Source organism: Rhinoraja longicauda, chromosome 1, assembly GCF_053455715.1.
Source record: "Rhinoraja longicauda isolate Sanriku21f chromosome 1, sRhiLon1.1, whole genome shotgun sequence".
In the NCBI taxonomy this organism is placed as follows: Eukaryota; Metazoa; Chordata; class Chondrichthyes; order Rajiformes; family Arhynchobatidae; genus Rhinoraja; species Rhinoraja longicauda.
Genome location: NC_135953.1, coordinates 36,101,436 through 36,126,238, shown reverse-complemented (window position 1 = coordinate 36,126,238; position 24,803 = coordinate 36,101,436). Strand labels below are relative to the sequence as shown.

At 39.1% G+C, this 24,803-nt stretch overlaps 1 protein-coding gene across 7 annotated transcripts in view; it reads right to left on the bottom strand.

Moving 5' to 3' along the window:
- Window positions 1–24,803, bottom strand: part of celf4 (CUGBP, Elav-like family member 4) — a 1,071,661-nt gene that overhangs the window by 603,065 nt on the left and 443,793 nt on the right. For all 7 annotated transcript variants that reach the window (XM_078429907.1, XM_078429991.1, XM_078430145.1 and 4 more), the window contains exon 3: window positions 8,346–8,394. In XM_078429907.1, the coding sequence (XP_078286033.1) occupies window positions 8,346–8,394 (49 nt within the window). The remainder of the gene's footprint in view (window positions 1–8,345; window positions 8,395–24,803) is intronic.

The window sequence follows — 24,803 nt, the reverse complement described above, 5'->3', positions numbered from 1 at the left end:
AGGCCAATGAATATTCCAGCAAATTCAGTGCCTCAAATATCTTTAAAGTAATTAAAAAATGCCAACTATATTGTTTTAGATAACTTTGGCCTCCTATGTAGCCCTTAAACCAGAATCCACTAATGAATGCTCCTTTGATCTTGTGCCAGTCAAACTTAAGAAATAAACATGACACATCCTCTACATTTTGAGAGCTACATAACCAAATGGAAAATTCATAGATAGAGATCTGGCCTCAACAGTCAACAAAATATGTTTTATCTATAGGCAATTCTTTGATAAGAAAAGTTGTGGTTTTATTTAACTGTGTTACCATTTGGAAATCAATGTTTTAAATATACCATCTACTCTATCGTGCCTTACATATGGCATTGTAGTTTTAGATTTTCCATTTTTAGTAAAAGCAATATGGTTGGATAGTTTTTCATTAAAGCTTCATTACTTTGAAAGCATACAGTTAAAAGAAATCCTCATCTCAATTGTTATTGTGACCTATAATTCCATGAATTTATTATGGGATACGTTTTCAGTAAGTGGGTCAGAGATATATATTCTTAAATGCATTTCCATCTTTCTAGTAGGGGAAAAAAAATCACTTTTTTTCATCCTCGGTGATGATGTTGATAAGCAATAAATAAAATCAAGCAGCTATTTGAACAATGGGCACCAAGGTATGTCAAAGTGTTAAAGCTGTATTAAAGAAATGTTTGATATTATGGCAGCAGATGATGGGCAAATTGTTGATGCATGAGGTTGCAAGCGAGATCACCACATGTTGTGTTTACTAGGATGACTTTTCCTACCACTTACAAATTCAAATAGTAGCACAAACCCCTAATGGGAATTATGTCAACTGGGCAGCCAATTACAATGTCTAAAATGAACAATCTAATTACTTGCTACAGTATAACCACCCAACTGTGAGATTCCCTGGCATAGCAGGCAATACAGGGTTTAACCCTTTCTTACACTGAAAAGCTTTGGACAAACAATGCATTGAGACTTCAGGAACTGATTGCTGACTTTGGAAGAGGAAAGCTGAGTATCTCCAAACCTGTCTTCAATGACAGAACGGCAGTGGAGAGAGTAAAAAACTTCAAATTCCTGGCCGTGCTTGCCTCAGTACATTGAGGCAATCACAAAGAAAATCCTTAGAAGACTGAGGAGATTCGGTATGTTGATAAATACTCTTTTGAACTTCTATAGGTGCACATTATAAAGCATACTGACAGGTTGTGCCATGGCCTGGTTCAACTACTCGAACAGCCAGGAATGAAAAATTTGCAAAATGTGGTAAACACTGCCCAGTCCATCATGGGTGCTGACCTCCATCCAGGGATCCACAGTTGCTGCAGCCTCAAAAAGGCATCCAGCGTCATCAGAGACCCACACCACCCCGGCTACACTCTCGTTTCATTCCCATCATCGGGAAGATGGTATAGGAGACTCAAAACTGTAACATCCAGGTTCAGGAGCAGTTTCTTCCCAACAACCAAGAGGCTATTAATTACGACAATCTATAAATAAACTTCAAACGACATGGATTTGGGGGTATTGTTTTTGTCTGCACTATTTATATTTGTTTCATTATATATATACAGTATTTATAGATATATAAGTATAGTACTCTTTAAACACCAGAATAAATAACAAAAAAAGTTGTGTATATATACACACAACTTATATATAAATATATATATATATATATATATATATATATATATATATATATATATATATATAGAGGTTTCAAAGGTTTCAAAGGTCTTTTATTGTCACATGTACCAATTAAGGTACAGTGATATGCAAATTACCATACAGCCATCCGAAAAAAAAGCAACAAGACACGCAACTACATAAAAGTTAACATAAACATCCACCACCGCGGATTCCCCACATTCCTCACTGTGATGAAAGGCGAAATAGCCAATGTTCTTCTTCTTTATTTATATATATATATATATATATATATATATATATATATATATATAAGATATATATAAGATATATATACCAGATGCTGGTTACACCAAGGATAGACACAAAAAGCTAGAGTTACCCAGTAGGACAGGCAGCATCCCTGAGACCCTTTTTCAGACATACACACACACACAACATTTTGTTGTTTATTATGGTGGTTTACAGAGTACTATGCTTATATATCTGTTGTGCTACTGCAAGTAAGAATGTAATTGTTCCATTTTGGGACATATGACAATAGAACAATCTTGACTCTTGGATGGATGCTTGGTAACCTACAGTTGCACTATTTTTTGTTTGTATTTCGGTATTGGTAAAACAAATCTTAAACCCAGGTGGAAAATGGCAGCGATGTCATTAATTAGCTTGGTTCATGTGATAAAAGAGATTAAATGACGACCTTTTACTCTCTTCCCACGACTCATAATTTTGGTAATATATAATGGCTGCAGTAAAAAGGAATTTGTACTAATGGCAGTAGAAAGTAGCATTGAAGTACATTCAACAATGACTAAGCAGTTATAGTGATATCATCATTATGGGTTAATGACCCACAGGATCATATACCACAGAGTATAACTGGGAGCATTAAATCAGTTCTATCGAAAATGCTAACACATTTACCTCTACTCTTTTTTATTACTCTTTCACCCAAGCAACTTTTGTCAGAACCATCAAACTTTCCTTTACAGTTCCACCTGAGTGGCCTGTTACTGCATACATTCTGATTCTTTGGTTTAGAAATTATATTTGCTATGTTTATGCTGGTTGGCCCTTCTGGGTTTCCTTCTCACAACATTCAGCTTCGTTATAACTTATTGAACGAAATATCTGAAGGGGATTGGAATGGGCCCCAAAACTCTAGCATTCATTTAATGCTTTCATCAACTGGTGTATTTCTACCCAATTCTCTTGTCCTCTGCCTTTTTTTGAAATAGCCCTCAATGAATTCTTTCCTTCATCTGACATTGGCAAGGACCTTAAGATCGATACATATTAGCTTAAATTTGATTACTATGCCTTCCCTTTTAATCATTACAGCATAATTGCAGTCTGAGTAAAGCACAATAGGCAGAGAACATAGGAGGTAGGACATAGAACGGAGCTGCACAAGAACAGGCCCTTTTGCTACAATATCAGTGCCGAACATAATGTAAGATAAACTATTCTCATCTGCCTGAGCATAATCCATATCCCTCCATTCTCTGTATATCGGTGCCTATCTACAAGCTTCTTTAATGCCATTATCACCCCTGGCAAGGCATTCCAGGTAATCACCAACCTCTGTGTAAATACTTGCCCTGAATAACTCCTTTAAACCTTGGCCTTCTCACCTCAAAGCTATGTCCTCTCATCTTTGACATTTCCACCCTGGGAATAAGTTTTGACTGTCTACCCTCTCACAACTGTATATACTGTACTCGTATCCGGTCTCCTCTCAAGCTCCGGCGTTCTGGAGAAAACAATCCATGTTTGTCCAAACTCTCCTTGTAGGTTTACCCTCTAAACCAGACAGCATTCTGGTAAACCTTCTTCAAAGCCTCCACACCTTTCTCGTCATGGGGTGACCAGAATTGCATGCAATGCTCCAAATGCGGGCTAACTGAAGTCTGATAAAATTGCATCATGACTTCCTGACCCTTACTGGGCACTGGGCCTGTACTGGCTGGAGTTCAGAAGAATGAGGGGGGGACCTCATTGAAACATACAAAATAATGAAAGGCTTGGATAGAGTGGATGAGGAGAGGATGTTTCCACTAGTGGAAGAGTCTTGGACTAGAGGTTAGAGCCTCAGAATTAAAGGACGTTCCTTAAGGGAGGAGGTGAGGAGAAATTTATTTGGTCAGAGGGTGGTGAATCTGTGGAATTATTTGCCGCAGAAGGCTGTGGAGGCCGTCAGTGGATATTTTTAAGGCAGAGATAGATTCTTGATTAGTACCGGTGTCAAAGGTTATGGGGAAAAGGCAGGAGAATGGGGTTAGGAGGGAGAGATAGATCAGCCATGATTGAATGGCAGAGTAGGCTTGATGGGCCGAATGGCCTAATTCTACTATCACTTATGACCTTATAACCTTACACTCAATGTCCCGCCCAATAAAAGTGAGCATATCATACATATCTTATTACCACTCTATCCACTTGTGTTGTCATTGTCGGGAAGTTATGAGCCTGAAAAGTGACCTATGGACTTCCCAAATTAAAGCTTACTATTGATAAAACACATAGAAACATAGAAAATAGGTGCAGGAGGAGGCCATTCGGCCCTTCAAGCCAGCACCACCATTCATTGTGATCATGGCTGATTATCTAAATCAGTAACCTGTGCCCAACCTCCTCATATCCCTTGATTCCACTAACCCCCAGAGCTCTATCTAACTCTCTCTTAAATTCATCCAGTGATTTGGCCTCCACTGCCCTCTGTAGCAGAGAATTCCACAAATTCACAACTCTCTGGGTGAAAAAGTTCCTTCTCACCTCAGTTTAAAATGGCCTCCCCTTTATTCTAAGACTGTGGCCCCTGGTTCTGGACTCCCCCAAAATTGGGAACATTTTTCCTGCTTGTAGCTTGTCCAGTCCTTTTATAATTTTATATGTTTCTATAAGATCCCCTCTCATCCTTCTAAACTCCAGTGAATACAAGCCTAGTCTTTTCAATCTTTCCTCATATGACAGTCCCATATGAGGAAAGATTGAAAAGACTAGGCTTGTATTCACTGGAGTTTAGAAGGATGGAGTTTATAGAGACATATAAAATTGTAAAAGGACTGGACAAGCTGGATGCAGGTAAAATGTTCCCAATGTTGGGGGAGTCCAGAACCAGGGGCCACAGTCTTAGAATAAAGGGGAGGCCATTTAAAACATGTGTCAGATCACCTGTGTTGCCACACAATTACTGCACGCATGTACTTTGGCCAGAATCAGAGGACCATCTCTCTGACCGTCCACAGATGAGAGTTAGACAGGAAGGTGGACTGGGCCATTGCTGAAACTAGGTCCCAGATGACATGAATTGAGGTTCTGCCCCCACCATAGCCTGAAAGACATTGGGGGCAAAGCTAGGAATGGAGTCTCACTATCTATAGAACAGTAAATGGAAAAGTGCAGCACGGGAACATGAAGCAAAATTAAACCAACCCCTATATGCTTGCCCGTGACCCACATCATCTCCATTCACTTCATATCTATGTGTCCACCTCAAAGTTTCTTAAATATCACTATCGCATCTGCTTTCATCACACCCTGGCAGCATTTTCCAGGCACCCACCACTCTGTCAAATACTTGCCTTGCACATCTCCTTTAACCTTTTCCCCTCTCAGCTTAAAGCTATGTCCTTAAAATATTTATATGTCCGTGCTGAGACAAAGACTCTGACTGTCTACCCTATCCATTCCTCTCATAATTTTATAAACTTCCACCAGGTCTCCCCTCAGCTTCCAAAATTCCAGAGAAATCATTTGTTCAACCTCTGCGTAGCTTCTTGTAGCTAATAATTTCCTTATAGCCAATATCCTGTAATCCAGGCTGCATCCTGGTAAACCTGTTATGCACTTTCTCCATATCCTTCACATCCTTCCTGTAATGGGGTGACCAGAACTGCACCCAATATACATAATATTGCCTAACCAATGTTTTATAAAACTGAGACACGATGTCCTGACTGGTGTACTCAATGACTTGACTCATGAAGGTCAGCCTTCTTTACTATCGAAACTGGGCTTTTTTATGTCTATTTTCAAAGATATGTAAAAAGTATTAAAATAGCAGAAAATAATTAAAAGTAACAGAAAATTAATAACGTTGCAATGCAATTAATTAAAAACATATTAGAACACTCACTAATGAGTAAAAAACATTAAACATTGGCTCAGCAGGTGACTTCTAGCCTTTATTATGTAATCAATTTGTCTGGGACTAATTAGCTTTCATCAATGTTGTTGGCCTAGGTTGGGCTTTACTATGGTCTGTTAGATAACTGTGGACTGTAAATCCATGCTGATTGGGAATACAAAAGAAGCTTAAAAATGATGGTCTTCACACCCCCCCACACCACAAAGTAACGCATTGAAGTAACGCATTTGATCCCAATAATATTTTAAACTTATATTTGGATAGGGTGCACATTGTTAACTTAATTATTTTCTCCCAACTCCATTACCTTGCTTTGTTACCTCACTAATGGCATTTTAAGAACTGATCTAACCATTTTCTTAAAGATATAGCAAACAAAAGTTATTAAATTTCATCAAAGTTAACCCATTTACTGAACTTATGTGGGAGCAGTATGTATTTATGGTAGTAACTATAACCAGCATTGGTTTGTTACATTAAGAAAATGGTTTGAATCATAGTGCTTTTTATCTAGCAGCTCTTTAACAGCCTTTAGCAATGTAATTGATTGATTAATTGATTGATTGAAAGATACAGCATTGAAACAGGCCACACTGACTATTGATCACACCTGTTCTATATTGTCCCATTTTTGCATCCTACCCGCTAGGGGCAATTTGTTCAAAGCCTTTAATACCAGTGGGCTGTGATTGACAACAGTGCAGGACTTACCAAGGAGGCATAGGGGTTCTCCGGATTCACAGCCCAGGCAATGTTGCCACTCATAGGCTGTTCACGGCTATAACCCAAGGATAACTGGATCCAAAGGGTCAAAAAAAGGTAGATGTGGCCATGAGAATAGTCCAGGAAGCACGTGTAAACAGTGGGCCGGGTCAATCTGTTATGTTGCAATCAAGCAATTTTCAAGCTTTTTGAGAGAGGCCACTTATTGCATTTCAACAGCAAAACATGTAGAACTCTTGGCAAAATATAGTCAATAAATGCAATTCCTGCTGATTGCAGGAACTCAGGAAACCAGATTGGATAAAGTCTATGTGGATGAAAGCTCAGGTTGTAGTCTACTCTTTGTAGGACACCTAAGTAGTAACACCTAAGCAGATCTAAAGATAATTTAGCAAAGCAATACACGCATAGGCCACAACTGAAATTCATTCACCATTTAAATATATTCCAATATCTGAATTCTGTAGTTTGATTTTTACTTTCATTTTTGCCTGTGGAAAAAATAATCTACCATATAGATAACCTGAGCAGTTGATCACAGCCTCTGCTGTAGCCCTTGTTTACTTTATACAAACTTGCATGAATGCAATGCAAATGCTTTGAAGTCTTTTGAAATAAACTTTTCAAAGACTTGGTAGCCATGCATGCCTCAAACTCCTTCAATATCCTTGTGTAATTCCATTCTGACTGCTAAATGTATCTAATGGTGCAGATCATGTTGACTTCTGCTGTCGATCACACTAGACCTGTTGACACGGAGCTGATGAAACTGAAGTAAATAACTAGACCTCCAGTGAAATGCTATGCGATGTAGGAGTTTGGGTTTTCCTGACTGGAATTCAATAGTGAAGCACAGTCCAGCTGAGACTTCACCACCATTAAATTGGGGAATCACAACCGGAAGCCTACACATGGACAGACATGGATCTGATATCCCATTAATGAGGAGGTAAAGGGCAAAGTAAATTACTTTATTTAAAAAAAAATGTTTTACTTTAGTTCAATGTTTTTAATTATTATAGGTTCTTATGTATTTTGGTTAGCCTTTTTTAAAAAACTGGATATTTTTCGTTATTTACTTCAGTTTTATAGTTCTTCTGTCTCTGGATGGCAGAGCTGTTAAAAGCAATTAATATAATTGCCAGTTTTTACACGTGGCAAAGGTCAGCTGACTGGGGCATTAAAGGGTCGTGTCTTCTCATTGGGTCCAGTCACTGTCATCAGTCAATGGGCCAGTGAGATAGTCCCTTTGCATCTGGCCTAGGTAGTTTTGAGTATGGGTTGAGCATGGGTAGACCATGGGGAGTGAATCTAGATGGTTGGACCAGGTCAGCATGATCTGGCACAATAAATGCTGCATAAACTTTAGTCAAAGAGTAGCACTCTGCTTCAGTAGGATTGCACAGTGTATAACAATTTTCTAGGTAAGTGAATCGAGGGAAAATATTTCTATCTCTTGGTTTGAATTTACCTCATTGTCACTTTCTTCTAAATTTTAATCATCCATTTCACCACTCCTAAATCAATCTAAATACACAAAGACTTTTGGTTAGATGAATTGTGCTATGCAACACACAAAACTAAATTGACAATTAATGCATTGAAAAGAAGTCACTGCGGCTTTAAATGAAAATCTGCACTACTAAAGAACCAAAGACCTACGTTCTTAGAGAAAATAAATTGCAAAGATCCTCAACTCAGTATCTGTTCTTATAGATCCTTGCCTCTGAAGCAGAGCAGTAATCAACAAATTACATTCAGCACCAGAACTTGGAGCAACAAAGACAACTACCTCCTCTGCTTTCGCTGTCCGCTGGTTTCACCTGGATCGGTCTGTTCATCTGTCGATACAAAGAAAAAGCAATGGTCATTTCTAATCCCTTGTCATAAGATTACAAGTGATTCACTTCAGAAGTATCACATGGCATGTTTGAGAGTCAAAGCATTTCCTGGCTTTCTTACAGCTTGGAATTAACACTGTTATGGACGTGGCAAAACTTTGTAAGCAACTTTGCAATACATTTAGAAAAAACATCTTATTCTAAGAATAAATCCATAAAGGTTGTGTGAAATAATTTATATTTTACAAGTAGAATAATAGGAGTCAAAAGATAGATCTAAATTATTTTTTTCAACACCAAGTATAAACTTGTTATATTCCACATCATATTTGCATTTGAATTACAAATTATCCAAATAAAATTAAAATCCATGTTAAATACAAGTTTTGAATGGAATTATTGTAATACACAAGGCTTAAGTTTATTATTGTCATATGTACTGAGATGCAGTGAAAAGCTTTGTTTTGTATGGTATCCAAATAGATCAGATATACTATACATAAATACAATCAAGTCAAACAGAAGTATAATAGATCGAGCAAAGAATATAGTTCTCAGCATTGTAGCGCATCAATTCCGCTACAATGCTGAGAACTTGAAATTCCACAATGGGGGTAGAGGTGAATTGGACAATTTCCTAGTTTATGGAAGGAGCATTCAGAGGCCTGATAACAGAGGGGAAGACATTGTTCCTGACTCTGGTGTGTATGTGTTCATATTCCTGTACCTTCTGCTGAACGGGAGCAGGTAGAGGAAGGAAGGCCATGATGGGACAAGTTTGTGTTTATACTGGCTGCTTCTCTGAGGCAGCGTGGTGTAGATGCATTCAATGGTGGGAAGTCTGGTCTGTGTGATGGACTGGGATACATCAACAACTCTGCAATTTCTTGTCATTTCGTGTGTCAACTTTCACATCACAACCTCTTGAACTGATGCCTGACAGCAACAGATTTTGGAAAAGGGGAGACCCATACTACAGAGGTTAATATGTCTTTGCTGGCATTTTGCTTTGGTGGTCTCCCAAAGTACAACTTCAACAGAGCGCAGGTTGAACAGAGTAAAATATGTTAAGTGTGGGAGTTCGGTGAGAGGGAAAGAAGTTGAAGCTTTGTGTTTTCAATATTTAAGGTCACAATACAGGATGTTAAAAACATACATTAAAAATTTGGCAACCTCGGGGCAAAAGGCCAGAGTGAGCTTCAGTGATTTAGTATCAATAGAGAAACATTGGAAAGTAAGGTCAAAAGATCAAAGAATGATAATCTAGTGATTTGATGGTCTTTCATTGTCTTTTCGTTGGTTGTTATCTTCTAAATCTCTTTGGCTCTGGAAAAGTTCCAGAGTGGGTGCTGTGAAGATGTTTCCCCTACTGGGAGAGTTAATAATCAAAGGGTGAATTCCCAGAGTGTAGGTTCAGTCACTGAAGGCTGAGTTCAGGATGAATTTCTTCATGCAGAGAAATATGAGTCTTTGTCATTTTCATTTTTAGCGATGCAGCACGGAAACAGTTCCTTCGGCCCACTGAGTGTGCACCAACCAGCAATCACCCCATACACTAGCACTATCCTACATACACAAGGGTCTTTGGAGTGTGGGTGAAAACTGGAGGACCCACACGGGTCAGAGGTAGAATGTACAAATTCCGCACAGACAGCACCTATAGTCAGGATTGAACCCGGGTCTCTGGCGCTCTAAGGTGGCAACTCCACTGCTGCGCCACTGTGCCCCCCTATGCATTTTCAAACTATGGGGGAATCATGGATTTTGGGCATAGGGCAGAAAAATGGAGGTGAGCCTAAAGATCAGGTCAGCTGTGATCTTTAGAAGAAATGCAACAGGCTGGAGGGCTTGAATAGCAAAGTGCTTCTACTTCTTACACTTTAATGCCTGGTGTGAAGATCACAGCTTGGAAAATGCAGTACAATGGCTCTCCAAATTGACAGTTCCTAAATTGGGCAATGCTGGGTTGTTCAAAATCCAGAGAGAAGACAGAAACTAAAAAACTACTGGATGATCACAGATATAACCATAAATCTGCTGGAAAAGCACTGGTAGATAGCAAGCAGAAACGAAAGAGGAAATAAAATGATAAAGAATAGATGTTCAAAAAATTAATAGAGTGAATGAAAAATGACACCAGGTATCTGTTATAACGTTTAAAAAAAATCACAATCATTTCCCATCCACAGTTACTTTGCATTGCTATGACTTCAATACGGTAAATTGTGAATTGCTTTTCAATTAATATTTTTCTATTATTTATGTGTGTCACACATTCACAGCAAAAATCACATATGTGTCATGTTCTGAATCTTGTTCTGCACTGATGATGAAAGAAGTGCTTTTTTATTACTTCAACTATTAGGTTACCATGGTGATACTATTTTTCAATCTGGCTCGGTATATTTCAGAGTTACAAGCAAGATGTTGAGATTAAAAAAATGAAATGATCGAGCAATCAGAAGATGCAATCCTCCTGCATGACCTACTGTAACACTTTAATGGCACTCAACAATTTCTTCAGATGCACCGTAGAAAGCATCCTACAGGGATGCATCTCAACATGGTTTGGGAACTGTTCTACTCAACACCACAAGAAATTGTGGATACAGTTCAGTCCTGCATGCAAACCAGCCTCGTTCCCCCCCCCCCCCCCCCCCCCCCCATCATCAACTCCATCTATACTTCACACTGCCTCAGGAGAGCAGCCAACATAATCAAGGACCATAATTACTCACACATTGGTTATTCTCTCTTCTCCCCTTTTTCTGTCAGGCAGAAGATACAAAAGCTTGAAAGCACGTACCATCAAATGAAAGAACAGCTTTTTGCACACTATCATCAGACTATTGAAAGACCCTCTCGTAAGCTAAAGATTATACCCGGTCTATTCTCATTGCAGCCCTTGCACTTTTTTTTTATCTGCCCTTTCTCTGTTGTTGTTCACAAGTTATAGGAGCAGAATTAAGCAATTCAGCCCATCAAGTCTAGTCTGCCATTCAATCAGGCTTATCTATCCTTCCCTCTCAACCCCATTCTCCTGCCTTCTCCCCATAATATTTGAGATCCTTACTAATTAAGAACCCATCAATCTCTGCTTGAAAAATACCCAAAGACGGCCTCCACAGCCATCAATGAATTCCATAGATTCACTCACCTCTGGCTCATGAAATTCCTCATCATCTCCTTTCTAAAGGTATGTCCTACATTATTTTGGAACACTACATTCTTCACTCTGTTCCTTTCTCTATTTGAACAACCTGTTGTCCTCATGTATAGTTTGATTGTATTCATGCAGCTAAAAGAAAGTGTTTCGCTATACCTCCATACACATCACAATAATAAACGATCCTAATAATTACACCGAATAGGGATTTATCCCAGTTCTGGGATGAAACAGGCATATGAAGTGAGTTTTGGAAAACTGAGGAAGAGATTTAGATAGTTTCCTGTACTGTCTTCATACTACCCAAGTGATCCAATGCACCTGGACACTGATCCAGGTTAATCTCTCCTTCAATGCCTCACAGTGAGCACTGAATCATGTTAGTGACACTTGTTTTTCGCCTCTGAAGAGAGTGAGTTTCATGGTAAACACAGAAAATGTCGGAGACACGCATCAGCTCAATTAGCAACTCTAGTGGGGGAAAAAAAGCGAAATACTGATCCGCTGATCATGGAGTAATGTAGCACAGAAATGGGCCCTTTGACTCATCACGTCTGTGCCGACCTTTTCCCCATCTACACTAATCCCATTTGCCCACTGAATATTTCCAGAGGAGTTCTGTTTTCATTTTAGCTTTTCAGCACCCACCGCATTTTGCTTTTGTATTTTGCTAGTTCTACGAGTTGAAAAGATAAACAGTTGTCGTGCGAGTGGCTTCCTGGGGATGCGAGGGAGTGACTCCCAATCGAATTTCAGCTGATCCAAGATGAGCTTCACCCTTTTCAGCCTCACAAAAGATTACATAAGTGACAATGCCACTTCTGTGCGCAGATTGAAAAATATTCATTGGGCTTCTAAATCCTTGAGAGTTTCTATTTCTTCCAGGATGAAAAAGATAACCTCTGACAAAAGTACAGAAGCCTAATGTTTACGTAATCGTGACACAAAGCAAGAAGCCCGCACATCAAAATGACAGGCTTGGACAGTGGCTATTGCAGCTGTTACATACCATGTGAATAAGTAAAGAAAGATGATGTATAATTACCTTTATAAAACTGATAGGCAGTTTGATTATTTCACTCACTGATAATTATGTTGTGAGACAGATTCTGTTAAGTAATTAATTCTAATTGTAGTCTGGAACAATCATTAAAATGACAGACTTTAACTCTTCATGGAGCTGAAGGTTACCATTCAGCTAGCGATAAAGGTTGTCCATTATAGGATGTACTTGGATGGTGTTCAAAATCCCATCTTCCACTGGAGGCAAACGGATGGTTAAGTGTACTGCCGGCGTGGGTATATAATTTTAATCAGGGCGAGTCAGCCAAAATTACTGTCCTCTGTTGATTTTGTCATTTTAAAATAACGGTGCACTGTAAGCATTGCCGAAATAGCCCTGCTTGCAGCAGTAAAATAATAGAAAATGTTTAAACCATTCTCTCTTGCAAAGTCAATGGGGCTTTTTGACTTGTCTCTTGGCTAAAGTAAAACAAGATTTGATTTGTAAAAGACCAGAGACTCAATGAAAAATGGGAGGGCGATGTTAGTCCTTTGTTCTGAGGTGGAAGTCATTAGAATGGATGATTGGGGATGAGAATTGATCTGAACACCAACAAAATCTACTTTACAATAGCTGCTTTGGATAAGAGGGGCATACAGTTCATTGTTATCTGTACTGAACACGGAACAATTAAGTTCTTACTTGCAGCACCATAACAAGTATGCAAACACAGTACTTTTAAATGACATTTAAAAAAATTCAATAAAATTTAAAAAAACACCATGACTGCAAAGAAGCCTGAAGTCTTTAACACACCCAAAACAGTTTCTAGTTCAAAGTTTAGTTGGAGTTTGTAGTGTTCAAAGTCTGATGGTTGTTGAGAAGAAGATGTTCCTGAACCTAGAGATCCAAGTTATTTGTTTCTACTCTTAAACGCTGATAGACCCTTTATCTTTCTGGGTCGGTTGAACCAACACAGTTGTGCCGAAGCTCTGATTCCATTTTCCTATCTATGTTGACAGAGCGAGTCAGTTCAGTAAGTTATATGGAGAAAAAAGTTTGTTTTGAAGAAAGCATTAATGTCAGTCAATGCAACACTGAACTCTTGGCCCTCTCCACTGGTTCTCTGCCCACTGTGGATTTATAATGTTCCTCTCCATTAGTTCACACTACCCACCATGGATTGAGGTGTGTCTCTACCACTAGTTCACACTACCCACTGTGGATTGATAGTGTTCCGCTCTATTGGTTCACACGGCTCACTATGGGTCATGGATGGTCATCTCCATTGGTTCATAATGCCCACTGTGGATTAGGGTGTGTCTTTGTTCTCACTGTTCACTGTGGATTGCAGATAGTTCTCATCACTGGTTCACACTGCCCACTGTGGATCGTGGATGGTCTTTACTAATGGTTCACATTGCCCACTATGGATTGAGGGTGCTCCTCATCACAGTTTCACACTGCTCATTGTGAATTGGGAGTGTACCTCTCCAATGGTTCAGACTACACGATGTGGATCAAGGGTGCTCCTCACCACTGTTTCACACTGTGTATTGAGCATGTTCCTGTCCAGTGGTTCACACTGCCCACCATGGTTCAAAGATGCTCCTCTCTGCTGGGTCACACTGCATTCAGTCAGAGCGAATTTAAAATAATTTCTCTCAGTTTAACCAAACTTACCCATTCTGGCGACATAACATCAGTGCTTTTGCCACACAATATCAGTGACCTGGGTTTGATCCTGACCTCCAACCCTGTCTGTGTGGTGTTTGCACGTTCTACCCATGACTTCTATCCCCCATTCCTTCCCTGGTGCTCTGATTTCCTCCTATATTACAAAGACGTGCTAGTATGTTAATTGGCAACAGTGCATTTGCCCAAGTGTAGGTGGGTGGAAGTGCGAGTGATAGAAACTCACATTTAACAATATATAAAGGACCTTAAACTTTCCTCCCTTACAATTGGCTCTATTACAGTGTTTGAATTTTCTAATCTTAGTTCTATTTAAAGTGATACTTAGGGGTGGCACAGTGGTAGAGTTGCTGCCTTACAGTGCCAGAAACTTGGGTTCGATCCTGCCTATATGTGCTATTTGTGCTATTTGTACAGAGTTTGTATATTCTCCCTGTGATTGCATGAGTTTTTCTTCGGGTGCTCCGGTTTCCTCCCACACTCCAAAGATGTACAGGCTTGTAGGTTAATTGGCTATAGTTAAAATTGTAAATTGTCCCTAGTGTGTAGGATAGTGCTAGTGGGCTGAATGGCCTGTTTCCACGCTATATCTCTAAAGTCTAAAGTCTAAAATGATTCACAAATTAATGCATTTCATACATTCAGCTCTTAAAAACTGAATTTAACTTCAATACTCAGTACCCATAACTAACCTTCTTAATAGTTTTGATTCATCAATTTGTAAACCAAGATAATAAAAACACATACCCTGCTCATGATTTTAATTTGCATGGAGGAACTGAAAGTTGATAGTCATGTCACTAGCAAGTAAGCTCAGGTTATGGCACCAGGCTGGACAGGACACTTGACCTCTGACGATGATAATACTTTATTTCCATTTGCAGCTAGGTACAGTGAAATTCTTTGTTTTTGCAAAAAAGTACACAAAGGAGTCACCACAAATGTGCCGACAAAGTTACAAGATGTACTCATCCCTTCTTCGTTCTCCCCCCCCACCGTCGGGTCCCCCTTAGTTCTCGGCAGCCCCCCCATGCCGAGCCCCCCTTTGTTGCTCACTGCTTTAGAATGATCTCAGTTCTGTGGGAAAGGAAGTGCTAGTTTTGGCCTGAATGTTTTAGGCTTGCAGCAAAGGAGCAATCAATTGTAGTTCACAGCCATGATGTGCTCTTCAGTAACTCATGTATTTAGTTATTTATGCACAGATTCTTGGGGTGAATTGTCCACATCTAACTGCCCCTGAACTGAATGAAGTCAATTATATTGGCGGGGAGTGTATAGGCTAACTTAGATAAGTCATGCAGGTGGAGTTTTCAATAAAAAGCTGTTAGTTTCATGTTCACCATTACCAATATTAATTCTCTTTAATTCATAATTTATTGAATTTATTTATTCAGGGTGAAGGATCCCAACCTGAACTATCACCTATCACCAGAGATGTCTGACCCACCGAGTTACTCCAGCATTTTGATTTCAGTATCTGCAGTTCCTGCATCTTCATTTAATACAGCCTGGTGTTAGGATCCAATATTAATCCAGTGAAGAAGGGATTTTGTATTACATCAAATCTATGTTGTATCATATTCTTCAGTATATTTGAATGCAATTAAATTTGAGTATCACTTCTACAAAGATTGATATGAGTATTGGTTTTTTATTGTCACATGTACACGGCTACAGTGAAAAGGTCTGTTTGCGTGCTGTCCAGTCAAATCATACTACATGAGTACAATCAAGCCATACACAACTATAACAGGTTGTGCAAAGATGAAAATACGAGAGTGCAGAATATAGTGTGACACCATTATTGCGTTATGGTTACAGAATGGTTACAGCATGTAGGTTAATTTGACTGGGTAAATGTAAAAATTGTCCCTAGTGTGTGTAGGATAGTGTTAATGTGCGGGGATCGCTGGGCGGCACGGACTTGGTGGGCCGAAAAGGCCTGTTTCCGCGCTGTATCTGAAATATGAAAAATAAATATGAAAAAAAAACACAGATAAAAAAATTGCAGGGGCTGCAATGAGATAGGTTGGAAGATTAGGACCACACCCTAACTTATAGGAGAACCATTCAGTAGTCTGATAACAGTGGGGAAAAAGCTGTTCTGAATCTGGTGGTACATGCATTCAACCTCTGTATCGCCAGCTTGACGGGAGAGGGGAGAAGAGGGAATGGCTGGGGTGAAACTGGTCTTGATTATGTTGGTTTCTTTCCCAAGGCAACTTGGTGGAGATAAGGAAAAGGGGTAAAAATGTGTTATATTTTCCAGCAAAAAAAATTATCATCAGCACAAACAATTAACCTACTCATGTAAGTATCAAATATCTAGCAAGACAGTGCCTGAGCTGGGCATTTCTTTGCATGCTGGTCCCAGAGGAGGATCTACAATCATCCAATACAATTACCCTCCTCTGTTAAAATCTCTTTTCCACTTGTAAATCTAGGCGCTACAATGCTGAGATCTATAATTTGCACTCTGTATCCCTTTCTTCACTCTTCCACTTGTACTGGAGAATGTCTTCATTGGATTCATGTCCAGTCTGATTTGTTTGGATAGTAACAAAAAACAAAAACTTTTCACTGCCCTCGGTACACATGACAATAATAAACCTCGACCTAAACCGAATGACTAGAAGAGTTAAATAGTGTGAAAGAGTTAGTAGTCTGTAGACACTGCCACCAACAAAAGAAAAGCTTTTGACTGTATGTTGGTACCCATGACAATATAATAAACATAAACGTAAACCTAATGACTAGAAGAGTTAAATAGCGTGAAAGAGTTAACAGTTTATAGACATTGTCACTAAGGATACTGTTTCAAAAATTAACTACAGGCAGCAAAAGGAGGGAGTGCTGCTTGAGGAGATTGTTTCATTGAATTCCAATTTACAATCACGTGACAACCTATCTGCGGCTTCTCTCATACTTTTCCTGATCAAACGCATCTGGAAATAATGCCTTCAAAAGACCGTGCTACATATAAGCAACACTTCTGTAAATGCACATGCCAAACACGTGTATCTTTAGATGTTGCGGAAAGAAAGCTCAGGAAGCAGCTTCCTTCATAGTCTAAGACTACATTTCTTAAAATACACTATGATTGCAGCTTGTGCAAATACAATTTTCTGCGGAAGTACATACAGCTACAAATGTGCTCCAGGGATCTGTGTTCAGGTCTCTTTTGACAAAGCATAAATTAGTTAGATGATAAAATAGAGGGAATGTTGTTAAATCAGAAGTCAAGGAAAATTGGCACAAAGATTTTGGAATGTAGTTCAATAGAGACTGAAAAGGGTGCATTTTTGGTAGTAAAGGATAAAGATGAATCTGTGCAACAAATGCAGAGACTTCTAAAATGGATAGCAAGGGAAACAATTTCTTAAAAAAGACAAATGTTATTGTGAGTTTTATTCTCTCAAGGACAGCTGACTACAATGTGGAGATGATGAACCTACACATGCCATTGTTAGAATATATCCTTTAGGTTTGTTATCTTATTAGCGCAAAGGAATCGGAGCTGTGGAAAATATTCAAATAGATATTACCACAAATTTAAGCATATATTTCAGAGAGCCTTAAAAAAAGATTAGTGTAAACTCGAGCAGATAGTTTAAGGGAAGAATCTCCAGAAATATTCAGATCAATAATGTGTTTGAAAAGCTGTGTAGTAAAAAAACAAGCAGTAATGGATCAAGAATAAAGGGTTGCAACTTAAGATGAGTAATAAGGTAATAAGGCAACTTAATTCAGGTAAATTTGTTTCATTCCATTTGTTCCAATTTAATTTGGGATATTACTCAATGGAATAAACTTGACTTGTGAAGGCGATCACAACAACATTTAAAAGGATGTTACATAAATATACTATGGAATTAAGGGATGGTGGGCAGGACAGCAAGGGAAAGGATTTGAAGAGCTACAAAACCTTCGGGGATAATTATAATTCTACAGGGGTTAACATAAAATAAAAAAGTTCTGGTGTGTTCTTTATTTTAGTGACCACACCTCTTGTGGTCATTCCCTCAGCTGTCTAAGCTCTGTTCTAGCATTCCCATCCCTTGATTCCTTACCTCTTTTTCGTTCTTTAGAAGATACCATAAAATCTACCTCATTCATCATTCTTAACATCTCCTTATAGGGTTTAAAATTAAACTTTATTCTTAAGGTCCTGTGAAGCACATCGGAGCGGTTTACCACATCAATGGTCCTGTTGTGGTTTTTTGAAGCTAAAGAATAAGAAGCTGGCCATTGATTCTGTTGTAAAGACAGATCTTTAGGATATAAAATTGAATGTAATTTTTAGTGTAGGAAGGAACTACACTAGTTGCGGGAGCTTCGATCGCCTCGAAGGATGGTTCGACTGCCCCGACCGCAGGAGAATAAAGAGGGAAGAATATTGGACTTTATTGCCTTCCGTCACAGTGAGGAATGTGGGGAATCCACTGTGGTGGATGTTTATGTTAACTTTTATGTAGCTGTGTGTCTCATTGCTTTTTTTTTAGTATGGCTGTATGGTAATTCGAATATCACTAGACCTTAATTGGCACACATGACAATAAAAGACCTTGAAACCTTGAACTGCAGATGCTGGTTGAAACTAAAGATAGACACCAAAAGCTGGAGTAACGCGGGACAGGTAGCATCATTGGAGAGAAGGAATGGGTGACGTTTCGGGTCGAGACCCTTCTTCAGACAAATGTAATTTTTCATGAGTTTGGAAACTGGTGCAATCAGCTGTGGGAAAAGAGACCACTTGGGCATGACTTAAGCAGCTTGCGAGATCAGGGATGGATAAGCTTCAACAAATAATCAAGCATTATGCCTTATGTGGCAGCAACATTCCTAGGATAATAAGATATTAGTTGGGAAGGTTTTAAAGGTCATACAGCAATATAACTATAGACTCTCCAAAATATATGCCTACATTGTGATATTATCCATTTAAATTTCTCCACAGCTCCAATTCCTTTGCTCTTGTGGAACATAAGGCAGGCAGCACAGTAGCACAGCTGGCTCACTGTACCAGTGATCTGGGTTCAATCGTGACCTCAGGTGCTGTCTATATGGAGTTTTCACAATCTCCCTGTTACTGTGTGGCTTTCTTCCTGGATGTGTGAGGATGTTTCCACACACATCCCAGAGATATGCAGGCTTGTAGGTTATTTGGCCTCTGCAAATTACCCTTAGTGTGTAGGGAGTGGATTGGAAAGTGGGATAGCATTGAAGTAGTGTGAGCGGGTGATCAATTGGCAGGGTGGATGGTGTGCCAAAGGGCCTGTTTCCAAGCTGTCTCTCTAAAACTAACAATCTAAGAATATAGAAGTGATTAACAGATTCAAAAGCTTCTGGTGTTTGCATGATTATTATTTTTGTTTGCTTAATTTATTATGTTTTTATACATAGTATGCTTATAATTTTGTGAACTAAAGGATATTTAAAGTTCAATATTATCAATATGGCTGGAAAATTTAGAGATTGTGAACATGATGATCTATTAAAGCTCGAATATTGGTATAACTTGTTTTGTTATATTCATTGTTTGGGATAACAAATATAAAATAGATAAAAGAAGTAGTCCAATACTGGACTTCATGTCCATTTTTTCCCGTATCTCCTTTACGATTAGGCAGAAAGTGTAACAAAGACTATTCTGAACTTTGATCAGAATTTTCTAAAATGCCAGTATAAGGATTTCACAAATCTCATTATAAACATATTGAATGCAATGCAGCTCAGAGCCATTGCCAAAGCGCTCATTTGTCACCAGCCACATCAATCAGCGGGATTAGGTTAAATAAAACATTTAACAAAATGTGACGCAAACAGCAGAAAAAAAAGTACGGTGTACAATATGTCACCTTAGACATTAGATTTTGCAAATGATTCCTTATTTTGGGAAAGTACAAATCAAGGTAATTTTGCACATCCTTTTATTGCAAAGCAACAGATTGTAACCATGAGTTGGAGCTAAAACAAACTGACAATTTAATAAATGGTTGATGTCCTTCATGATCGATAGTGACCTAAGCTCATCTGACATCAATAAATTTACTTCCAGGAAACAAAATATTCAACTGGGAATATGTTGCCGGTTTGAATGCCATTTATTTCTCAGATGAAGTGAAGAATATCAATTGCACAACACAAACACAATGCTCTATGGTGATTTAAGTCACTGAATGTGAAAATACCCAATTTGTCAAAAGGTATGAGTGACATAGTCAGGAGCAATAGGTAATAAAGACAGGCAGATTGTGCTTTGCATAACGCACTGAAGTACTGCAAGTCCAAAATCAAATAAAATAACAAGTTATATTGCCTGGATCGTTCAGGAAGTTCCTTTATAATTACAGTGGAATGACTTGTATTTTAGACGATGCCATTCACAAAGTTACGAGTTGATGGAAGTTTTCATGGTCATCAGTTCAGTTTAGTTTAGTTTATAATCACGTCTTTCGAGACAAAGTGAAAAGCCTTTGTGGCATGCTAACCAGTCAGTGAAAAGACAATACATGATTACAATTGACCCATTTACAACATGATAAGGGAATAACATTTAGTGCAAGGTAAAGCCAGTAAAGTCCGATCAACTAGTCTCCAGTTTAGTGAGGTTTCATCACAAACTGAAGAGTCTGCACAACTCTGTATTAGTTGCTTATTTATTTTTATTAGATAAGCCTTGTTAACACAAGAAGGTATGAAGTGTCTTAAGTGTGAAAAGAGTGGAAAGACTGCTGATTCATTTTCATCTAACAAGCTTCTTCAGTCTGACTCACATCTGTATGGCAGATGTGTATCTGCTGTTATTGAATAGTCGCACATCATGATGTTACAAATTTCTCAACTAAAGCTCGCTTCCCAAGAGTCCAGCCATGATGTCTGGTTCCCTGCGAGAGAAATCCTTGAAATGCTGGATTTTTGTTTCACGGGATCATAGATAAAAAGTCACTCCAAATGGGAAAATAACTAAGGGCTGAGAAATTGAAAGTGTGACCACACTGATTCCCTCACCTTCCCAAGAATTTGATGCCAATCCGCCGGGCAAACTGTGTTAGAATACCTCTCATTCTCCGTGAGTACAGATGGACATGGGCACAAAGGAATTGATATCAGAGTTTTCTCAAAAATCTAAATTAGAACTGAGCTACATCTAATAATTTCTAAAGAAGATAAACTAAAGATGAAAGGAAGTAACATTACACATTTATTCATCGAATTTAATTGGAAATTAGAGCAGAGAAAATAAACATATTTATGGTGGCAAAATCTCTGGCTGTAAGGGCAGTGACATCAGTGTTAGAATTAAATATATCACGAAATCTAAAGGCAGTTTTTTAAAGATATTTACTTCCTCCAGCACTGGCACACTAATTATATAACCTTAAGCAACTCACCAAGGTTTCTCGCAGCAACTTCCAGACTTCCACATTCTTCTACCTCCAAGAGTAAGGCCAGAAGGCACATGGGAATGCCACCATGATCCTGTCCGGGCCACACACCATCCTAATATAGACACATACCATTCTTTAAAAGACAGAAAGCGCTATAGCTCAGTTGGTCAGGCAGCATCTATGGAGATATTTGATAGGTGACGGTTTGGGTCAGGACCGTTCTTTAGAAGAATGATCCCAACCTGAAATGTCACTTATATACATTCTCCAGAAATCCTACCTGACCCACTAAGTTACTCCAGCACTTTCTGGCTTTTTTTTGGTTTACCAGCATCTGCAGTTCCTTGTGTTTTCACACACTATTCTTTCCTCATCACCGTGATCGTCCCCAGTCCACACATCGCCCTAACCTGGACCTACACTATTCTTTTTTCCCCATCACCAGGACAAAACTATGTAACTCCTGACTCAACAATACAGATAGCCTACCTTCACCATATAGGTAGCAGGTATTCAAGAATAAATTCTCCACTATTCTGTCAAAGGCATAGTCAAAAAGTCATACAGTGTGTAAACAGGCCCTTCAGCTCAATTTGCCCACACCGACCAATCTGTTCCATCTACACTAGTCCCACATGCCTGCATTTGGGCCATATCCCTCCAAACCTGTCCTATCCATGTACCTGTCTAATTGCTTCTTAAACATTGTGATAGTTCCTGCCTCAACTACCTCTTCTGGCAGCACATTCCATACACTCACCACCCTCTGTGTGAAAAATGTATCCCTCAGATTCCTATAAGAAACCTACCCCCTTCACCTTAAACCAATGCCCTCTGGTTCTCAATTCCTCTGTGCAAGAGACTCGGTGCATCTACCTGCTCTATTCCTCTCATGATTTTATACACCTCTATAAGATCACCCATCATCCTCCTGCCCTCCAGGGAATAGAGTCCCAGCCTGCTCACTCTCCCTTTAGCTCAGACCCTTGAGTCCTGCCATCCTTGTAAATCTTCTCTGCACCCTTTCCAACTTAACATCTTTCCTATAAGTCACTTAGGAACATATAAAATTATAAAAGGACTGGACAAGCTAGATGCAGGAAAAATGTTCCCAATGTTGGGGGAGTCCAGAACCAGGGGGCACAGTCTAAAAATAAAGGGGAGGCTATTTAAAACTGAGATGAGAAAAAACTTCTTCACCCAGAGAGTTGTGATTTTGTGGAATTCTCTCCCACAGAAGGCAGTGGAGGCCAATTCACTGGATGAATTTAAAAGAGAGTTAGATGGAGCTCTAGGGGCAAGCAGAATCAAGGGATATGAGGAGAAGGCAGGCATGGGTTACTGATTGTGGATGATCAGCCATGATCACAATGAATGGCGGTGCTGGCTCGGCGGGCCAAGTGGCCTCCTCCTGCACCTATTTTCCATGTTTCTATGTTTCTATGTAATCAATAAATTCCTGATTTTATCGAAACATCCACTCTAAGTATAAATAAAATAGGTTATTTTGAATAAACACCGATAAAGATGCTTATTTTTTTTTATATATGTGCTATGAACAACAAAATCATGTGGTGAAGGATGTTTACAACATCTGCATTGGACTACAATTGGATTGCTGTCTGCTGTTCCAAACACCTTTAATACATTGAATGATAAAGCCATGGGAAAATATTTCAAATGGATTCACTCAGATGCTTCAGCATTTAGCAATAATGTCAGCCATAAAATCCTAAAGATGACTTCACTGGTGCCATTTCAGGGATGGATTCCATACAACTGTTTAAAATAACAAAAATGTTTTAAAATGTGATATGAAGACTATTCCACTGTTACAAACATGTTTCCATTGACCAAACCAAATTATTCTCATGGGAGCATAGCCTCAGGTTAGCTTAGAAGTCAAAAGAGGAGCCTTGTTAGATTTCTTTCAAGAAATTAGCTATTAAACAATGGGGCATATTGGAGAAAGTAAAGGTGAATCAATTTCACCCTTTAAAAAGGATGTTGAATATAGACTTATTAAATAAACTAATTAAATGGTACAGATTAGAAATGGGACAAGAACAAATAACTTAGTGAGTCCAAGGATTTGCAATAGATGAGTTGTCTGCTCGCTACAACAGCCACACCATGGTACTGTTCTGGATGGTATCAATGACAGATTGCAGTTGGTAGCGGCATCTGTATTGGTCCCTCAAGGGCATTTATAACAGATGAACATATGAATTAAGAGCAGGAATTGTCCTGTCAGCCCCTCAAGCTGACTCCACCCTTCAATAAAATCATGGCTGATGTGACTGTAACCTCATCTCTGCATTCCCATCTTACCATGGTATCCTTTCACCTCCTTGCTCATTAAATAATTAATGGCGTATCTACCACTCTGATGCGAGGCGAGGGGGGGGGGGGGGAGCGAGAGATCTGGGTGGCAAGGATGTCATGCATTGTGTTTTCCATCACAGCCACGTCATTAATCCTGGATGTTACTTGGATTTACTTCTTTGGTGACCCTCGGACTATCCTTGATTGGACTTTGCTGGCTTTACCTTGCACTAAACATTATTCCCTTATCATGTATCTATATACCATAAAAGGCTTGATTTTAATCATGTGTTGTCTTTCTGCTGACTGGACAGCACGCAACAAAAGCTTTTCACTGTACCTCGGCACGCATGACAATAAACTAAACTGAACTAAACCGTCATACGTATAAAATGCACATCCAGTTTTCCGGATGCCTACTCCAGTTGCCTACTCCGAAGGAGGAATGCGTGTAAACATATTTCCCTGCATTGATTCTGATTATTTTTGTCCCTACTTATAATGATAGGTTCAATAGATACATTTACACTGTCCACGGTTTTGAGAAGAGAAACTTATAGAGGAGAGGTTAGTTAGGTAGTGTATAACAGCCCTTGATGTAGGCTGGTAAGACCAAATTGTGGCTTTGTACAGCTGATCCAGAAACACAGTAATGAAGGATGCACCTCATAAATGATGCCACTGGTGAGTTAAGTCCGATGTTGCAATATTACTTGCAGTCTGCTATGGGCTTCATGTTTACAAATGGTGTAAAGGTCACAACCACCCTGCACTTCAGTGTTTAAGATCATTTCAACTGGCACTGGGGAGTTCCTTACTATAAGCCAGT